This window comes from Centropristis striata, chromosome 10 (genome assembly GCF_030273125.1).
Source record: "Centropristis striata isolate RG_2023a ecotype Rhode Island chromosome 10, C.striata_1.0, whole genome shotgun sequence".
Classification (NCBI taxonomy): domain Eukaryota; kingdom Metazoa; phylum Chordata; class Actinopteri; order Perciformes; family Serranidae; genus Centropristis; species Centropristis striata.
This window is the reverse complement of record NC_081526.1, coordinates 36,881,432-36,901,006: the sequence shown is the minus strand read 5'-3', so window position 1 is coordinate 36,901,006 and position 19,575 is coordinate 36,881,432. Positions and strand designations below refer to the sequence as shown.

The window sequence follows — 19,575 nt, the reverse complement described above, 5'->3', positions numbered from 1 at the left end:
GAGGGAAACTAAAGGCAAGTTACAGTGGTGCTGGTTGTTTTTAACTCTTCACACTCTAACAGATCGTCCTGATCCAGATCAAAGTTCTCAGGAATATAAATGAAACATTCAGTTCACCTGGACATGATACAGTTTAATTTACTGCCTTCATTCATTAAATGGAGCTCAGAGCAGAATGTCCACATGTTTTATCTGTGAGAATAAAGAGTTCCTCTAAATATAACTTCAGTTAACAGAGAGATGAGACCAGATATTTATAGTTTACAGCTCTGACACAGTTAGGGAGGAGCAGGAGGAAGAGGAGGAGGAGGAGGAGGTTATGCAGGAGGAGGTGCAGAAGGAGAAGGAGGATGAACAGGAGGAGGAGGAGGAGGTGCTGCAAGAGGATGAGGTGGAGGAGGAGGAGCAGGAGGAGGAAGAGGAGGTGCAGGAGGAAGAGGTGGTGGAGCAGGAGGAGGAGGAGGAGGTGCAGGTGGAGGAGGAGGAGGTGGAGCAGAAGGAGGAGGAGGTGCAGGAGGAGGAAGTGTCTGTGTCTGTGTCTGTGTGGCGGCCACCAATCAGAGCGGAGCAATCAACTGCAGCTGCTCCTATGACATTTGACGCCACTAAGAGAAAACCAGCTGAAAGTTCCCCTCAAACAGAAAGCATTTTTGGCCAAACCGTAGCTCCTATCAGTGAACCGACTTCACTTTGAGCATCCTGAGTTCTTCCTGAACGTCTACATATGTGTTTTGTGAAGAAAAATTAAGAAATAGTTTTTATAGAGCGATCAGAACAAACTGGTACATCTGCTTTCCTCCAGAAATGTTTCCTCCTTTTTACCATGGTGGTCTATGAGGCTGTGGGTGGTGTTGGTGGATCATCTGTGCGTCCTACGCCCAAACTATAACTCTGACAGCTTTACCATACCAATGTGAGTGAGAAGACCAATTTTCCTACGTTTCTATGTATAAATTATTTCTATAGAGTGGTATCTCCGGCCTCGAGCGCAGTTTCCAAATTTAATTTTTGATCATTTTTTCTCTCCCTCTCCACTCTAGCGATGATGTCATCCATTCTAGCTTATCCATAGCGTAACATTAGGGGGTTTTTTTGGTGTGCTTTTGCCGAATAATTTGAAAACCGTAGAAAAGTCATAGCACACTTGCCATGTCCAAGCCGGTCGATTTGATAACTTTTTAGTATGTGCGACCAAAACTCTGGGAGAAGTAGTCGACAAAAAAAACTAGGGACGAATAAATAGGTCGAAGCCTGGTGCTTTCTCAAGCACACTATATGATCAATTCCAAGGCCCAGATTTAATAAAATGCATGTTTTATGCTAAGTGAGATCAAATATATAATTTTGAATGGGTTTCAATGGCTCAACCTGAAGAGTAACTATTGTTTGAACACAGTGTATTTTAACCTTACTGCAGGAGCTGAGCTGGAAATAACAAGAGACAATAAAAATACACAATCTGGACAAAAAGCTAAATGCATGAACAGACAAAACTATGAACAAATGATGAATGAAAAGCTCAACCTGCCCTGAGGGTTAATAAATGTTGTTCTGGACAAACCAACCAGAATATGGTTGGACAGAAAACTTTCTTCAATATAAAAAACAAGAAATAATGAGGAGAAAGGAAAAACACGTTTTTTTCACACAGATAAAAAAAACAACTTAATCATGAGATTTGTACCACAAATAACTTTTATTGTGAAATCCTGAGCAGGAAGTACAGCCCTTTAATGTGGAAACTTTTACATTTGTCAGGTTAGTAAAAAATCTCATCACCTCCAACATGTTTCTGTTTCTGAAAGAACTGCACAGCGACGAGAAGTTATTTTATCCTCATAAAGTTTATGCACAGACACAAGTTTTTGTGAAGAGTTTTTGTGCCGGTTGAGGTGAAACATTTCTGACTTTATAATAGTTTTTTTCTCAGATATTGGTCAGTTTTTTACGACTTCTATCAAAGAGGAAAAACAACATATTTGTGAGCTTTTTTCCTTTTAATTTACCACTTTTACATGTTTTCTCTGAAACGTGATTTAACTCTCACAGATTATAGATTACTGCTTTAATCTCACACAACAGAGATGTTCTATTATAAATGTTCCACTTTAATCTGACAGATTATCAATGGCTCTGTTATTATTTTCACATTGTGTCTTCTGATATAAAAATCTGAGATGTTTCCATGTGAAGCTGCAGTTTGGTGCTTTAAGAGAAAGTTTAAGCAAAGAGTCCAGTGTTGTGAAGGTTCCTCACAGTGTTAAACACTGAAACACTCGGTTAGTTTCCACGTTTGTGTGAATAAACTCGGTCATGAAATATTCTATAGAACTCTATGAACATGTCATTTATTTATCTGCAGTCAGCATCAGTCAGGAAACAAAAAGCCCTTTTTAGAAGTGAAACTACTGGTTTAATACGGAGAGAAAATAAAGACAGAAATCAGAGAAATCTGAAGATAAAAACACGTTGATTAAACGTCAAGTATCTTCAACAAACAGCAGAATAGTTCAATAAGATCCAGGAGGAGGAGGAGGAGAGAGGAGGTGCAGGAGGAAGAGGAGGAGAAGGAGAGAGAAGAAGAGGAGGAGGTGCAGGAAGCACCAACCCTCCGATCAGTGGGCAACCACTCTACCAACCGAGCCACAGTCGTCCACAGGAGGTGCAGGAGGAGAGAGGTACAGGAGGAGAGAGAGAAGAAGAGGAGGAGAGAGGAGGTGCAGGAGGAGGAGAGGAGGAGGAGGAGAGAGAGGAGAGTGGGGGAGGAGGTGCAGGAGGAGGAGGAGAGAGAAGAGGAGGAGGAGATGCAGGAGGAGAAGAGAGGTACAGGAGGAGGAGGAACAGGAGGAGGAGAGAGAAGAGGAAGAGGTACAGGAGGAGGAGAGAGGAGGAGAGAGGAAGAGGAGGTGCAGGAGGAGGAGAGAGAAGAAGAGGAGGAGAGAGGAGGAGGTGCAGGAGGAGAGAGGATGTGGAGGAGGAGAGATGAGGTGTAGGAGGAGGAGGACGAGGAGGAGGAGGAGAGGCCACGCAAAATATTACGATACTATGCTGTATCTCTAGTAAAACTAATAATGATAATAATATTCTCCAGCTCCTCGTCCCTCCTCATGTTTTATCTGGTTCCTGGTTATTAATCTGGTGAGAAGAGGAAGCTCCAACATCTGGAGCTGATTCTCATCAGAATAAAGTTTCTACCAGCTCTAACATCTGTATGTTCACATCTGGATTATTATATTAAAGCAGCTGTGAGGAGCTCTGTTCATAAATGAAACTGAACAGAAATGAACAGAGACCTTGTGAAGTGAATCCTCAATGATTCTTTCTGTTTAGTTTCTTGTAAATTGGCGACTTTATAATCTTAAACACAGGATTATTTCTCAGAGATGCACCACTTCAATCTTGGAGGTTCTATCTCATATATCTGTGAGGTGTTCCTCAATATCTTTAACCACTTTAATCTCAGAAAAAAATATATTGTTTTCCTCAGAAATGTGCTTCTTTAATCTCTCAGGCTATTTGAGATGTTGATTTGAGATGTTTTTTTGTGAATTTACAACTTGAAAAAATCTATATATATAGAATATTGAGTTGTTTTCCTCCCCGTGTGTCACAATTAATCACATATTTGTGATTAATTGTGTTTTAATATTAGTGCATTAAAAACAAACAGTGATGTTAATGGAGCTGAGAGGATTCAGGATCTGCAGCAGGTTTCAAGTTTCTGCAGGAAGATTTTAATATGAACAGAAGTGGAAACATTCTGACTGAAGTTAATCTGCAGGAAATTAAATCAAACAAATACTGTTTAGTTGTTTTAGTGTAATATATATATATATATATATATATATATATATATATTTATATATATATATATATAGATGCCTGTCGCTCTGAGTTTAGCTCAAACATTCAAACAGTTTCTGGAGAATAAAGTTAGTAATTCTCTGTGCAGCGAGTTCAGTTCTCAGAGCAGGAAGAGGACCAGCAGGGACCAGCAGAGACCTGGACCAGCAGAGACCTGGACCAGCAGAGACCTGGACCAGGAGCGTACTGACCCAGGAGTCTCAGAGCGAGGAGGACTGGCCGAGGCCCGGTGGAGGACTGGAGCAGGTGCTGCTGCTCACACTGGATCCAGGACTGGGAGAGACCGGCAGACTGGAGACGGACGCAGCTTCTCTGTCTGATCCGCCATCATCATCATCATCATCATCATCATCTTCATCACCATGGAGACGGGGGCGCCGCTGATGGGTGACCACCACCCTGAGACGAGACACAATAAAATATATATATGATCAGATATAATAAGATATGATTTGTTTTGTGTCTCTATATAACAATAACATGTAAAATGTTCTAAAGTGATGAACATTATGTTTACATCAGATAAAACTGTCAATAAATCAATAATAATAATAACTGAAATGGTTCTTGTGCAACTAGATGCCAATTAAATATATATATATATATTCATTCAAATATGAATTAAAAAATACATAAAAAAATATCAGTTTATATTCAAATTAAATTATAAACATAAAATTAAAATATAATAAAATAATAAATAAAAATGAATCCTGAGGGAATTAAATGAATTTAATTAAATATTAAATGAATACTGTACATATAAAAATATTAATATTAAAAACTTAAGATCAAACGAAAAATTAGCATCATTAACGATTAAAGATTTTAAAGATTTTATGTTTTTTACGTGTGTGTGTGTGTGTGTGTGTGTGTGTGTGTGTGTGTACCTGGGTCTGGAGGTCTCCACCTGGTGTCTCTGAGGTTCTGGTTCTGGTCTGTAGCTGCTTTTAGACCACTGAGACACAAACACAACACGTTATAAAACATTTCTAACTGGTTTATGATTTATGATGCTGTGGTGCTCCTCCTCACCATGTGGGCGGGGTCGCTGGTCCCCAGGTGGACTCCTTTCTCACAGAGACGGGTCAGCAGACTGAGACCTGCAGGGACACACAGATAGGGGGTCAGCCCAGTCTGGATCAGCTGCTTCAGATCCAGTGATCCTCACTTTAACGTTTATAATCTCTGAGGTTTCACGTCTCTGACAAAAGTTTACATCAACTTATTTTTATGGACATTTTTTGCCCGTGTGACTTTATAATCAAGTTTTTTATCTCAGAAATTGTTCAGTTTTTCCTCATTAATGATCCACTTCAATCTCAGAAGATAAAATATATAACTGAGAGATTTCTTTGAGTTTTTTTTCCTTTCTTTCTCTTTTTATCTCAGATCGTTCTTTTCTCTATAAATGTGATTTAATTCTCACAGATAACAGGTTACTGCTTTAACATCAAAGAACAGAGATTTAGCATTTTGCAGGAGGAGGAAGAGGAGGAGAGAGGAGGTGCAGGAGGAGGAGGAAAGAGGAGGAAGAGGAGAGGGGAGGAGGTGCAGGATGAGGAGAGAGGAGGAGGAGAGGGAGGAGGAGGAGTAGAGAGGACGTGCAAGAGGAGGAGGAAGAGAAGGAGAGAGGAGGTGCCGGAGGAGGAGGAGAGAGGAGGTTCAGGAGGAGTAGAGAAGACGTGCAAGAGGAGGAGGAGGAGGAGAGAGGAGGTGCCGGAGGAGGAGGAGGAGAGAGGAGGTTCAGGAGGATTAAGAGGAGAGAGGATGTGCAAGAGAAGGAGGAGAGAGGAGGTGCAGGAGGAGGAGGAGGAGAGAGGAGGTACAAGAGAAGGAGGATGAGGAGAGAGGTGAAGGTGTAGGATGAGGAGAGAGGAGGAGGAGAGGGAGGAGGAGGAGTAGAGAGGACGTGCAAGAGGAGGAGGAGGAGGAGGAGGAGGAGAGAGGAGGTACAAGAGAAGGAGGATGAGGAGAGAGGTGAAGGTGTAGGATGAGGAGAGAGGAGGAGGAGAGGGAGGAGGAGGAGTAGAGAGGACGTGCAAGAGGAGGAGGAGGAGGAGGAGAGAGGAGGTTCAGGAGGATTAAGAGGAGAGAGGATGTGCAAGAGAAGGAGGAGAGAGGAGGTGCAGGAGGAGGAGGAGGAGGAGCAAGAGAAGGAGGATGAGGAGAGAGGAGGAGGAGGACAATAGAGAGGACGTGCAAGAGGAGGAGGAGGAGGAGAGAGGAGGTGCCGGAGGAGGAGGAGGAGGTGGTTCAGGAGGATGAAGAGGAGAGAAGATGTGAAAGAGGAGGAGGAGAGAGGAGGAGGTGTAGGAGGAGCAGGAGGAGAGAGGAGGAGGTGTAGGAGGATATTTGTGATATTCTGGATGTTTTATTATATATCGAGGTGATAAAAGCAGCTTGAATCCTATAAACCTCCTCTGGGATCATTAGGAAGTTGTTTCTGAGGTGTTTTCAGTTCTGTAGACAGAGACAGAGGGAGGGAGGAGACCTTGGAGCCAGATTCAGACTCGTGTCTCCTGCGTCTCCTCCCAGTGGGTGGGAGGTGTTGGTACCTTTGGTCCTGCTGCTGCTGAACCTTTGCTCCCACTGGTCCAGCAGCAGGTTCAGGTACCGCGGACACTCGAAGAACCGGAGGTACCGGGACGAGGCCGGGGACGGGAAGATCCGCTCAAACTGTCCCAGACGAGAGAACTCGTCCTCGCTCTCCGCCAGCACCCGCACGTCCTCCGGAGTCAGCACGTCCAGCACAGTGGACAGGAAGTCCTGACGGGGACAGAACCGGACTCAGGACCTTTGTTTCACAACAACCTAAAACCCTAAAACTCTAAAACTCTAAAACTCTAAAATAAAAAACCTAAACTCTAAAACCCTAAAACTATAAAAACCCCAAAACCTTTAACTATAAAACCTTAAAACTCTAAAAAAAAAAAAAAGTACTAAAACTCCTAAACCCTAAAACTCTAAAACCCAAAAACTCTAAAACCCTAAAACCCTGGATATTTGGCTGCTTACTTTATTATTTACCTGTAAACTCAACATTCATGGACACATTTCTTTACCTGCTCAGCGAAGCGTTGTGTGAGGTAGAAGGCCCGTTTGACCTTCTCATCAGCCGTCAGATCATGTTTCATCTTCTCCCTGATCCCCCCACACAGACTGCACACACACACACACACACACACACACACACACACACAAACAGATCTTTAAAAGCTTGCAGCTGCTATGAGTCCTCCTCTCTCAGCCCTGACAACGTCCCAAAGTGAAGATATTTTCTTCTTTATTTACATAATAAATGTGTTTTATACGGTGGCCCTGAGAGTCACAGCGCTGCAACTTAAGAAAACACATGCAAATACACAAAACACAAGCAAATTAAGATTGAATAGGATCAATAATCTTTTACATATCTGTGTGTGTTTCTGCCTCCACCTCTCCAATAACATCAACGATGAATAAACCTCATGGATCTAATCTGTAATGATGCATTTATTGTCCCTGGAGCAACAGAACCTCTTTGATTCTAATCAGACACTCATTTAGTGAGTTTCTAACTTGTGAGCAGGCCGTGTGTGTGTGTGTGTGTGTGTGTGTGTGTGTGTGTGTGTGTGTGTGAGTGTGTGTGAGTGTGTGTGTGTGTGTGTGTGTGAGTGTGTGTGTGTGTGTGACCTGCTGGTGGAGCTGGAGGCGCTGCTGCTGCTGTTGCCGGGAGCAACCACGTCCTCCTTCTGAGGGATCCTGAAGCCGGCAAGGTTCAGCAGGTTCCTGATCATCTGACCTTTAACGGCCACGTCCAGCGCCGAGTTGGAGTGCAGGCTGAAACACACGGTAACACACACGGTAACAGACGTGGTAACAGACGCGGTAACACATGCGGTAACACACGCGGTGACACGCATGGTAACACACGCGGTGACACGCATGGTAACACATGCGGTAACACACATGGTAACACACGCGGTAACAGGCATGGTAACACACACAGTAACACACGCGGTAACACACATGGTAACACACGCGGTAACACACGCGGTGACAGGCATGGTAACACACGGTAACACACACGGTAACACACGCGGTGACACGCATGGTAACACACGCGGTGACACGCATGGTAACACATGCGGTAACACACATGGTAACACACGCGGTGACACGCATGGTAACACACGGCAACACACACGGTAACACACGCAGTAACACATGTGGTAACACACATGGTAACACACGCGGTGACACGCATGGTAACACGCGGTAACAGACGTGGTAACACACGCAGTGACACGCATGGTAACACACATGGTAACACACGGTAACACACACGGTAACACACGCGGTAACACGCATGGTAACACACGCTGTAACACATGCGGTAACACACATGGTAACACACGCGGTGACAGACGCGGTAACACACGCGGTAACAGACACAGTAACACGCATGGTAACACACACGGTAACAGACGCGGTAACACACGGTAACAGACACGGTAACACGCGCGGTAACAGACACGGTAACATATATGGTAAAACACACGGTAACGCACATGATGACACACGTTGACACACAGTAACACACACAGTAACACACGCTAACACAAACGGTAACACAGACAGTAACACATATGGTAACACACACATTAAAACATATGGTAACATGCGGTAACACACACGGTAACATACGCGGTAACACACACATATGGTAACACACGCGGTTATGCATGAGTTAAAGAGTCCTCACTAGCACTTATTACTGCACTAATGGCTCTTATCACACTGTACCTTGACACTGAGTTTTCATTATCTCTAAGCCATAATCATCAAAATTGCAAGAAATACAGGCTTGAAATATTTCACTCTATGTGTAATGAATCTATAATAAACGAGTTTCACTTTCTGAAATAATTGACAAAAAATTTTGAACTTTTTCACGATACTCTAATTTTTTGAGATGTACCCGTATATACGTGTGTGTGTGTGTGTGTGTGTGTGTACCTGGGGGAGATGTTGACCTCTAGGATCCAGGGTTTGAGCTTCTCGTCCAGCATAATGTCAAAGCCGAACAGCTCGTGGCAGCTGTACGGCGTCCGCACATGCATCTTCAGCAGACTGTTGACGTACGGCTCCGAGCTGAAACACGCACACACATACACACACACAGATAAATAAATAATAACAACACCCTGACTCAGCTTGGTGTTCACAATAAAAAAAATAGTGAAAACAGTTCCAGACTCACGCGATGATGGTTTTGATGACGATGTCTTTGATCTTCTCCCAGATCAGAGTGGTGTTCACTCCTTTAGCCCCCAGGTACGTCCACAGGGCCTTCAGAGCCCTGACACACACACACACACACACACATACACAGTTGTTAGTTTGGGCCGTAGAGAGAAGCAGATGTCACAGATGTTGAGGGAGACAGACAGACAAACAGAGAGACAGACAGGGAGACAAATGGTAAATGGGGTGCACTTATATCCAACTTTTATCCAAAGCGCTTTACACTACACACTTCATTCACACACACATTCATACTGGTGGCCGAGGCTTCTGAACAGAAGACGACCGCTCAACCAACTGAGCCACAGCCGCCTCTCAAAGACAGGGAGACAAAGACAGACAGAGAGACAGACAGACAGAGAGAGACAGGGAGACAAAGACAGACAGACAGACAGACAGACAGATAAAGACAAAGAGACAGAGAGACAGACAGAGAGAGACAGGGAGACAGACAGACAGACAGAGAGAGGGAGACAGACAGAGGGACAGAGAGAGACAGGGAGACAGAGGGACGGAGGACGGACCACTTGTGTCCCTGGCAGGCCTTGTCGTCGCTGTTGGTCTGGTACTCTGAGTTCTTCTTGTTGACGCTGTAGTTGGTCAGGTGCATGAACTTGTTTCCCAAAGTCTTCATGGAAGACGAATACCTGGAGAGCAGACGCAGGAACATGATGAATCTGCAATCAGCTGTTTGGATTTTCAGATTTGTAATCAAACTTTCAGACTATTTTTTCCTGCTTAGAGGGACACTTCAGATGTTCTGCAGTGGTTCTGACCCAGGAGACATATTCTGGACATACACTGGAGATTACAGTGATATTTAACCCTTTTCTTTAAAAAGATATACCGTTTATCGTGCAAAAAACCCTGTAAAAAGAGACTTTATCATCAGAGTATGAACTTTGCGACGGTCCTTGAATGCACCATCAGTTACAAACGTTTCTGTTATAAAAAGTGACCAATAAAACAGACATAAGAGTTCATTTTTAATTATAACTCAATTTCGCCCAAAAATGTAGTTACTGCAGTGAGTCTTTGTAGGGCAGAATAGATATCATGTGTGTTATGACGTGCTATGAACTGACTTGCAGCTGGCGAAGCGAACGAGTCCGTCAGAGTAGACGTAGACCCGGAGCGGGTCGTAGGAGGTGACGTAGACGTAGATGCGCAAGTCGAACTTGTTCCCGCTGATGAGGTAGGGCTTGTGAAGGTACCTGAGGACACGGCCGGGACAGAGACGGTTAATGTCCAGATAAACTCATCAATCAGTCAGTGTCCACTTCTAATAAATGCCCTGCTTACTTCTGGACCAGCAGCGGTCTCTTCCGGGGCATCTGGCTCCACCTGTGGATCACCTGGATACCGAGCCCTCTGGCAGACGCAGGCTAGAGACAGGGGGACAGAGAGACAGACAGGGAGACAGAGAGACAGACAGGGAGACAGGAAGAGAGACAGACATAGAGAAAGACAGAGAGAAAGAGACAAGGAGACAGACAGAGAGAGAGACAGGATGTGATGAACAGAGTTTTATCCTGACACTAACAGTCTTCCTAACAGAATCTTTCTTCAGTTCTCCAGTCAACCAGAGGAAATGGACGTACCGGTTTGATGATCCACTTCTGGCGGGACCCTCCATCCTCCCAGGCTTTGCGCAGCAGCTTGATGTCCTGCGGGAGAACAAATGTCCGGGGGAAGAAGCTGAACTCCTGTTTGCCGAAGCGGACCTGCATCTTGGACAGGTTCCTCCAGAGACGGTCCTTCCTGCCGATCTGGAAGGTCCCCGGGAAGTGATTCAGCTGGAAGACAGAGACAAGAAGACAAGTTATCAAGAGGACAGGAGTCCTGGTCCTCAGTCTGAGAGGAGTCCTGTCTCTGAGAGGAGTCCTGTCCCTGAGAGGAGTCCTGTCCCTGAGAGGAGTCCTGTCCCTGCGAGGAGTCCTGTCCCTGCGAGGAGTCCTGTCTCTGAGAGGAGTCCTGTCTCTGAGAGGAGTCCTGTCACTGAGAGGAGTCCTGTCGCTGAGAGGAGTCCTGTCGCTGAGAGGAGTCCTGTCCCTGAGAGGAGTCCTGTCTCTGAGAAGAGTCCTGTTCCTGAGAGGAGTCCTGTCTCTGAGAGGAGTCCTATCCCTGAGAGGAGTCCTGTCCCTGAGAGGAGTCCTGTCTCTGAGAGGAGTCCTGTCTCTAAGAGGAGTCCTGTTCCTGAGAGGAGTCCTGTCCCTGAGAGGAGTCCTGTCCCTGAGAAGAGTCCTGTCCCTGAGAGGAGTCCTGTCCCTGAGAGGAGTCCTGTCCCTGAGAGGAGTCCTGTCCCTGAGAGGAGTCCTGTCTCTGCTGTCTCACCTTCTGGTGCTCTCCGATTGCCTTGAACCCAGGAGACTTCATGTGGTGTCCCCAGCAGCCGAGCCAGTCGTGACTCTCTGCATACACAGAATAGAAACTGTAGATTTTCTCCTTAAATCATACTCATACATGATGTTATTATTTATTTACTGACTCACTCTTGGTGACCTTGAAGTGTGACCTGCTGACGGTGTGTTTGACGATGTTTGGAGTGACGGTGCTGATCTTCCACTTCAGCAGACGTCTCTGCTCTGCAGGCAGCAGCTCCACTGAGACACACACATTAGTTAACATCAGTCTGAGCGTGAAACAGTGAACAGTGTCTCTGCAGCGGCTGATTGGTCCGTTACCTTTCTCTGTGGCGCTGCTGAAGTAGAGTGTGGGAGGAAAGAATGGGAACAAACTGGGAACCAGAGCCGGCCTCTCCTCTCGCTCATCTTCTGTCCCCAACGACATCTGATCCTCAACACTGAGGGACACAGAGACAGAGAGACGGAGACAGACAGGTTGTGATCAGTGGACAGTCAGAGACACATTCTCCTTTTCACAACCAGCTGGACTATTAAAGGAAATTTCTACACTTTTCTGTACAATGATTGCAAGAAGATTGAGGTATTCTGGATTTATTGGAGGTCAAGACACAGTTTGCATCTAGATTTATTTTCCAGTCAGGAGTCCTGAGCCGACCAGGTTCAAGTTTGTCCAGTTGACCTTTAGGAAACTTGCAGGAAATAATAAAAAATGTAAAGTAAAAGAGCAGTGAGAGAGAGCAGAAAATCCTGCCGGTAGTTTTTCTGTAATCGGGCTGACAAACAAACAAACAAACAAACTAAAGCTCAACTAAAACAACAAACATAATCTGTATCTGCATCATCTGTCGGACAAACTGTCATTTTAAACATGTGTATCAGTTCATCATTTTATCTCTGAATCAAACCTCATGGACGAGTTAATAACATTGTCTTCATTTAATAAACTGATTTAGTTTGTTTGTCTGGCAATGTTTGTTTTGTTTCGTCATTTTGTGTCTTTTTTGGTAATTTTCCGCCTTTTTTTTGTAATTTTTAGTCTTTTTTTTAATTTTGTGTCTTCTTTTGGTCATTTTCCCCTTTTTTGTCATTTTCTTTTTATGTAATTTTTAGTCTTTTTTAATAATTTGTGTCTTTTTTGGTCAAGTTTAGTGTTTTTTTAATATTTTGTGTCTTTTTTTGTAATTTTGTGTCTTTTTTGGTCATTTTCCATCTTTTTTGTAATTTTTAGTCTTTTTTTAAATATTTTGTGTCCTTTTTGTAATTTTCAGCCTTTTTTGTAATTTGTGTCTTTTTTAGGTAATTTTTCTGCCTTTAATGTAATTTTTCTGCCTTTAATGTAATTTTTAGTAATTTTGTGTATTCTTATGGTAATTTTACACCTTTCTTAGTGGATTTTGTGAATGTGAATCAAACTGAATGTCAGTGTGTCAGCTGAACCTCACACACACAGTTATTATTCTCAGGAACAAACAAGTGATTCTCTCTCTCATCGTGTTATTTAAATAAGCTGAACTCATCTGATTTCTTCCAGTTTTAGTTTGTTTATGAAGCTCAGACTGTGAACACAGATTAAACATTTATAATCTCAGCTCCTCAGATCTGTTTACCTCGTTTACTATTAAAACCAGCAAATTGCTCCACAGCTGAATTAAAAAGTAATGCGACTCCAGTAAAGATCCCTGATGTCTGACTGACAGCAGCTCTCAGTCACATGAACCCTGAGGACTCAGGTTAAACACACACACTTTAATTACTGTTCACACACAGTCTAACAGTCTTCTGTTGAGAGAGAACTGATCTGGGTGATCAACAGGTTGTATTCTCCTGGTTCTCAAGGCTCGACCGGAGAAATGACGGAGTTATCTGTAATCTCCAATCTATATACCGCTTATTCCTTACTGTGTTTATCTCTGCATATATTTATTCACTGATGTTACATGCAAAAACCTATTTAACCCGTTCGAAGCAGAAGTTTGAAGAACAGAAGTGCTCGGCATCCACCCGCTGAAAATACAGAAATCTCCTAAAAGTTTTTGAACCCAAATCACAGAAGGACAAATGGATTTTCCTATGTTGTTCCAAAGGTCTTGATAGATTCATGTTATATTCTGGAAGGTTTTTTTTCATACTGAGGACGTTTATCCGTCCTCAGTATGAATAAATTGCATAATTCAGCACCAAATGGAATCAACCCCAAAATTGCTGCAACAACTTTTGGGACATAGTTGAACACGGAGACGGGCTTCCAAGGGACAGCTGATATTTAGACATTAAACATGGTTGTATTCATAATAATTTTGGTTCTTATCAAGAAAACCATGAATATCAGCTCTTAAATTAAACTCTTATCAGCTGTTTGTTGTTATCATTAAATTTGTACCAGCCATTAAATTGAACAAGAAACTGAATAAAACAATGATCTAATAAATGTTTCCATGACTGTAGGTGTCTGCATGTTGAGCTGCTGTCTTTTTTATGCTTTTTTATGCACCAAATCTCTGGAACAAACTCCCAGAGAACTTGAGGTCTGCTGCAACTCTCAGCTCTTTTAAATCAAGTCTGAAGACTTTTCTGTTTCCATTTTAACCTGTAATTTTTATTCATTCGCTCTTAAATGTTTTATTCATTCACTTTTTTTTTCTTTCTTTTTTTTATTCGCTTTTAAATGTCTTCTAATGTGTTTTATGTATTTTAATCTTGCCCCTGTAAAGCACTTTGAATGTCCTTGTGTCCGAATTGTGCTATATAAATAAACTTGCCTTGCCTTGCATTGCTGTGATGACGAAATGTCCCAAACGAAGATAAATGAAGTCTGATGTGATCTTAGCTTAATTTAACCCAAATCCTGATTTTTTTAAACAGAGAGATAGAGAGAGAGAGAGAGAGAGATAGATAGAGAGAGAGAGAGAGAGACATGAAAGTTTGAGTATTTTCTCCTCTTCAAACCACCAGACTCCATTGAAAAAAGCCTGTAATTTCCCCCTACAGGACACAGCAGCTGTTGGGCTCCTGCTGCTCCCATCAGTTACTTTGTTTGTGTTATTGTGTGACTTTGATGTTTTAAAAAGGGTTTGGAACCAACCAAACAACAAAACAAACAAACGAACAAACAGATAGATAGATAGAGGCAGCGGGGATAAAATCACTGGTTTTGTTAATGGAGTCTGGTGGCTTTAAGAGCAGCTACAGGAAGGTAAAGAGGAGAAAATATTATGAATAAAGTTTTTTTTAATTTTTTTTAGGTGGCTTAAATACATTTTCCTCCTGTCGTCCTGACCACCGTTACCGTAGCAACAGAGTCAGCTGGAGGTCACGACCATGTAAGGTGTCACTGGGACTGGAAACGACCTGGATGTTTATTATTTTCATTTGTTTTTATCATTTCTATCGCTATAGTGATGAGGCTTTATCATACAAACCAGAAAACATGTATGATATATTTGTGATCATTATTTTTATTTGTCTTTATTGAGACTAATTATTTGGATATATTCCCCGCAGGCTAACAGAGTAATATTTCATTTTTTATTTTATTATTTTACTTATTATATTTTATCAATATTTAATTGCTGACCACTGTGATTTATTTTATTCTATTGTATTATTATTTTTAACATTCTGACTTCACGTGTAAAGCACCTGTGCTACATAAATACAATTTTATTACATTATTATTCGACAATTTCTCGACATGTTATTGCTGATTTTTACCATTTATTTTATTATTATTTATCATTTTCAACATTCTGATCACTTCTTCTGAAATGTGCGACATAAATAAAATTTGTAAAAAAATGATTATGATACATTTTAAACCTCAACAAAGTTATTTTACGCAGGCCAAAAAAAAGTTTTTCTCAAACATTAACAGTTATTTTTCACATCAGATGAACAGATAATGAAGAGAACTTCCACTCATAGTTAAACACTCACATGACAGTCATATAGGAAGAGAAGAGCAACAGCTGGACGATGGTTCCCTCAGTCACAGTTTGAGATAAAGTCCTTCCAGCAGTGCCAGGTAAACATTAAGACTGAGAGCTGAGCGTTAGGAGGTGACGGGGTGTATGTAAATGAACACAGCAACACATCAGCTGGTTGAGGGAGAAAAGGTGACAATAGCTGCTCCCTATCCAGGCTGTTTTAACAGAGAATCAGCTCACTGCTCTATTGTTGGGGCCATCACACAGCAGGACAATGTGAGGCACAAAGCAGCAGAGCTTTCCACCACGCTCTGCTGCTTTCAGCCTCTTAACAATCACAGCGGCTGACAGAGAGCCGCCATGCTGCAGCTTCATCACACGGCAGAGAGCAAAGAGGCCGAGGAGAGACGGAGAAGTTTAGCGCCGTTATCCTCGGAGCTGCACGACCTGTCGCCATGTTTAACGAGCGCTTTAATCGTGGAAAAAAAGCCCAAATTAAAGCATTTATCAGAGGCAGAAACTGTAAAAACTGAAGATTTGGTAGCCAAGCAACCAGGTCCAGGTGGCGGCCACCAATCAGAGCAGAGCATTCAACTGAAACTAGCTGCTCCTGTGACATTTGACACTACTGAGATAGACAGGAAAACAGCTGAAAGTTCCCCTCAAACAGAAAGCATTTTTGGCCAAACCGTAGCTCCTATCATTAAACAGACTTCACTTTGAGCATCCTGAGTTCTTCCTGAACATCTACATATGTGTTTTGTGAAGAAAAATGAAGAAATTGTCTTTTTAGAGCGATCAGAAGAAACTGGTAGCTCTGCTTTCCTCCAGAAATGATTCCGCCTTTTTACCATGGCGGTCTATGAGGCTGTGGGTGGTGTTAGTGGGTGGTGCGTCCTACGCCCAAACTATAACTCTGACAGCTTTAGTAGAACAATGTGAGTGAGAAGACCAATTTTCCTACGTTTCTATGTATAAATTATTTCTGTAGAGTGGCATTTGCGGCCTCGAGCGCAGTATCCGAACTTTTTTTTCCACAATTTTTTCTCTCCCTCTGCACAAACCCTTAGAAAAGTCACTGTCACTGCTGCCAGCTGTCACTCACAGCATCACAACAACAACTCAGGGTGTGTTGTTATTTTTGTCTCTTTTTTTGTCATTTCACATCTTTTTTTGTTATTGTTTTTTGGTAATTTTTGTGTCTTTTTTGGTCATTTTTAGTATTTTTGATCATTTTCTGGTCATATTGTGTATTTTTTTGTTATTTTTAATCTCTTTTGGTCATTTTATTATTTTTTTGGGTAGTTTTGTGTCTTTTTTGGTCATTTTTAGTATTTTTTGGTAATTTTGTGTCTTTTTCTGGTCATTTATAGTATTTTTTTGGTAATTTTTTGTTTTTTTGGCCATTTTACATGAGGGGTACTCACTCATTGAGTGATCAGTGATCAACTCAGTGCAGTGTCAGGTGTGTGTGTGTGTGTGTGTGTGTGTGTGTGTGAGAGTTACCCAGACAGAGCGATGGACGCTGTGGACGAGGTGCCGATGATGGACAAACAGTCTGAATCATCTGTAGACAACAGAAGGAAAATAAAGTTTTCACTGATACAAATATTGTTTTGTTTTCAGACTTCTTACGGTCTTTGAATGACTTAAGTCAGGAGGAATAACAAGACAAGACTTTAAAATAGAAGGAAAACTTGGACTGAAGAAGCTGGACGTGGAGAAAAAAAAACTTTTTCCAATATTGGTGACACACAATGCTGTTTATATACATGAAGTTTTCGAGAAATTCAGCTCGTCTTTTTTTCTTGTTTGATTTCTGTCATTCTAACTGTGTTACATAGAGCTGCAGGACTTACAGATTTAAAGAGATTTTATATGTTGATTTTACACCTTTTTTGGTGATTTTATGTCTTTTTGGTTCTTTTTTTGTTCAATTTGTGTCTTTATTTGGTCATTTTACATCGTTCTGCAACTTTGTGTCTTTTTTTTGGTGATTTTACGTCCTTTGTTTTGGGTTATTTTACATCTTTATTCTGTAATTTTGTAGGTTTTTTTTGTCAATTTGTGTCTCTTTTCAGTCATTTACATCTTTTTGGGTCACATTTATGACACTTGTGGAAAAGTGTTTATATATAAATTCCATTTTATTCACATTTTTAAAGCATAATTCATCAAAGAAATTCAACTTTTTTTCTGTCATCCTAATTGTGTTATTCTGCACAGAAACATGTTTGAGTTGTTCTGATTGTGCTGATTCCACAGAGCTGCAGGACTTATAGATTTATAGAGACCTGATATATTACAGTGAAACACGAGGACACAGAGAGGAGAATGTGAAACGCCCTGAAACAGCCTGTTGGGTTCAGAGGGTTGAATACTATCAAAAGTCTGTGTGTGTGTGTGTGTGTGTGTATGTGTGTGTAGGCCTGTCATGATAACAAATTTTTAGGATGATATATTTCCCAGAAACTATCACGATAAACGATAGTACAGTTGTATTGATGTTGTTTGAGTTTTATAACGATATTAGAGCATAATAAGTTCATCCTTTTCCACAACAATGAAGTTTTAAATCTCGAGAATATTAAACATTGGAATTGAAATGTGGAAAATAAATATTAAAATATCCTACATAAATAAAACATAAATAAACAAACTACTACCAAAACATATAAAATAGACTTTCAGGCCCTGTGAACAAAACATTGCACTAATGAAACATGTATTATATTATTTTATTATTAAAATAAAATATTTAACCGCTGGAATGGCTGCTTGGGAAATACATTTTTTTTTGGCAAATCATGCTGCCTGTCAAACATCTGCAGCTTTACTTTAAACACAAAAAAAGCACAAAAAGAAAAAAACTATCGTGTCCATTTTTATATATCGAATGATAAGTCGATATAGTGATTATTGTGACAGGCCTATGTGTGTGTGTGTGTGTGTGTGTGTGTGTGTGTGTGTTAGACACCTCACCGTCATCACTGCAGGCGTTCTCCAGCTCGTCAGGCAGCTCCTCCTCCGCTCCGTCCACCTGCATCACAGCGTCCTGCCTGGAGACGCTTCACACAGAGACGACAGTCACAAACACACAAACTACTTTTTTACATTACATTACATGTCATTTAGCAGACGCTTTTGTCCAAAGCGACTTACAATAAGTGCATTCAACCTGATGGTACTAGAGTTAGACCATAGGAATCAACTTCTCATATTTTATATTAACTGAAGCTGCTGCTGCTCACCGCTGGGCGTCTCCAGACGGATTATTGTCTGTCGGAGAGGGCGACGAGGGCCGACCCTGTCTGGTGAGGTGGATGGCAGAGATCTGAGAGGTCACGCAGCCCACCAGGGCTCCTGCAGGACCGGAGGCCCCCAAGTCTCCTGCAGGACCGGAACTCACCAGGGCTTCAGCAGGACCAGAAGACACCAGGGCTCCAGAGCCCACCAGGGCTCCGGAGGACACCATGCCTCCTGCAGGACCGGAGGATACCAGAGCTCCTGCTGCAGGACTGGAGGACACCAGGCTGCCTGCAGGACCGGAGGACACCAGGGCTTCTGCAGGACCAGAACACACCAGGGGTCCTGCAAGACTGGAGGACACCAGGCCTCTTGCAGGACTGGAGGACATCAGGGCTCCTGCTGCAGGACCAGAGGACATCAGGTCTCCTGCAGGACCGGAGGACACCAGGCCTCCTGCTGCAGGACCAGAGGCCACAGCTGCAAGGGAGAGGACGGTTATACAGTTCTGGTTTCTTCTTTAATTACTGACTAACTGAATATTTTCAGATTTCTAAAGGAATCTTGTTTTTCTGTCTAGTCGACTTCACGGTGGCCTCTGGTCATCATGTCAGTGCTGCTAGAACTCTCTAGTGTTGAACATTTCTGTCTCCAACATGTTAGTGGAGCGGATCCGCTGTTATATGGAAGGTTTTGTGCATGTTATGACTAAAGCATGAAAATTGATTCTCCCGTTGTGGACGGAAGTTATTTTCCCGCGTTGTGTTCACTCTCTGTGTTTTGGGACTCTGAGAGCGAAGGAGGTGACAATAGGAGTATTGCTCACTACTGTAATGTATTACAGAGAATGGAGACCATGAGAGAAAAGAGGAGGAGCCAATAAACAA

The 19,575-nt window shown here is 42.3% G+C and overlaps 1 protein-coding gene across 3 annotated transcripts; it reads right to left on the bottom strand.

The window, feature by feature from the left end:
* Positions 1–2,991: 2,991 nt before the first annotated feature.
* ttll4 (tubulin tyrosine ligase-like family, member 4) lies at positions 2,992–19,087 on the bottom strand. Of its 3 annotated transcripts, XM_059342279.1 has the most exons (19): positions 18,920–19,087; positions 18,694–18,829; positions 18,425–18,510; positions 16,949–17,009; positions 11,838–11,956; positions 11,646–11,756; positions 11,488–11,564; positions 10,755–10,949; positions 10,456–10,538; positions 10,239–10,367; positions 9,678–9,800; positions 9,110–9,208; positions 8,866–9,000; positions 7,540–7,686; positions 6,930–7,026; positions 6,423–6,633; positions 4,900–4,967; positions 4,755–4,822; positions 2,993–4,263 (listed from the first exon to the last, which is right to left on the bottom strand). In XM_059342279.1, the coding sequence occupies exons 1-19, from the start codon at positions 19,077–19,079 to the stop codon at positions 4,065–4,067; spliced, it is 2,304 nt and encodes a 767-aa protein (XP_059198262.1). In that variant the 5' UTR covers positions 19,080–19,087; the 3' UTR covers positions 2,993–4,064. The 3 variants fall into 3 exon arrangements, with proteins under 3 accessions (XP_059198260.1, XP_059198261.1, XP_059198262.1); XM_059342277.1 differs by having other exon boundaries at positions 2,992–4,263; positions 18,694–19,087; XM_059342278.1 differs by having other exon boundaries at positions 2,992–4,263; positions 18,425–18,501; positions 18,694–19,087.
* Positions 19,088–19,575: the final 488 nt, after the last annotated feature.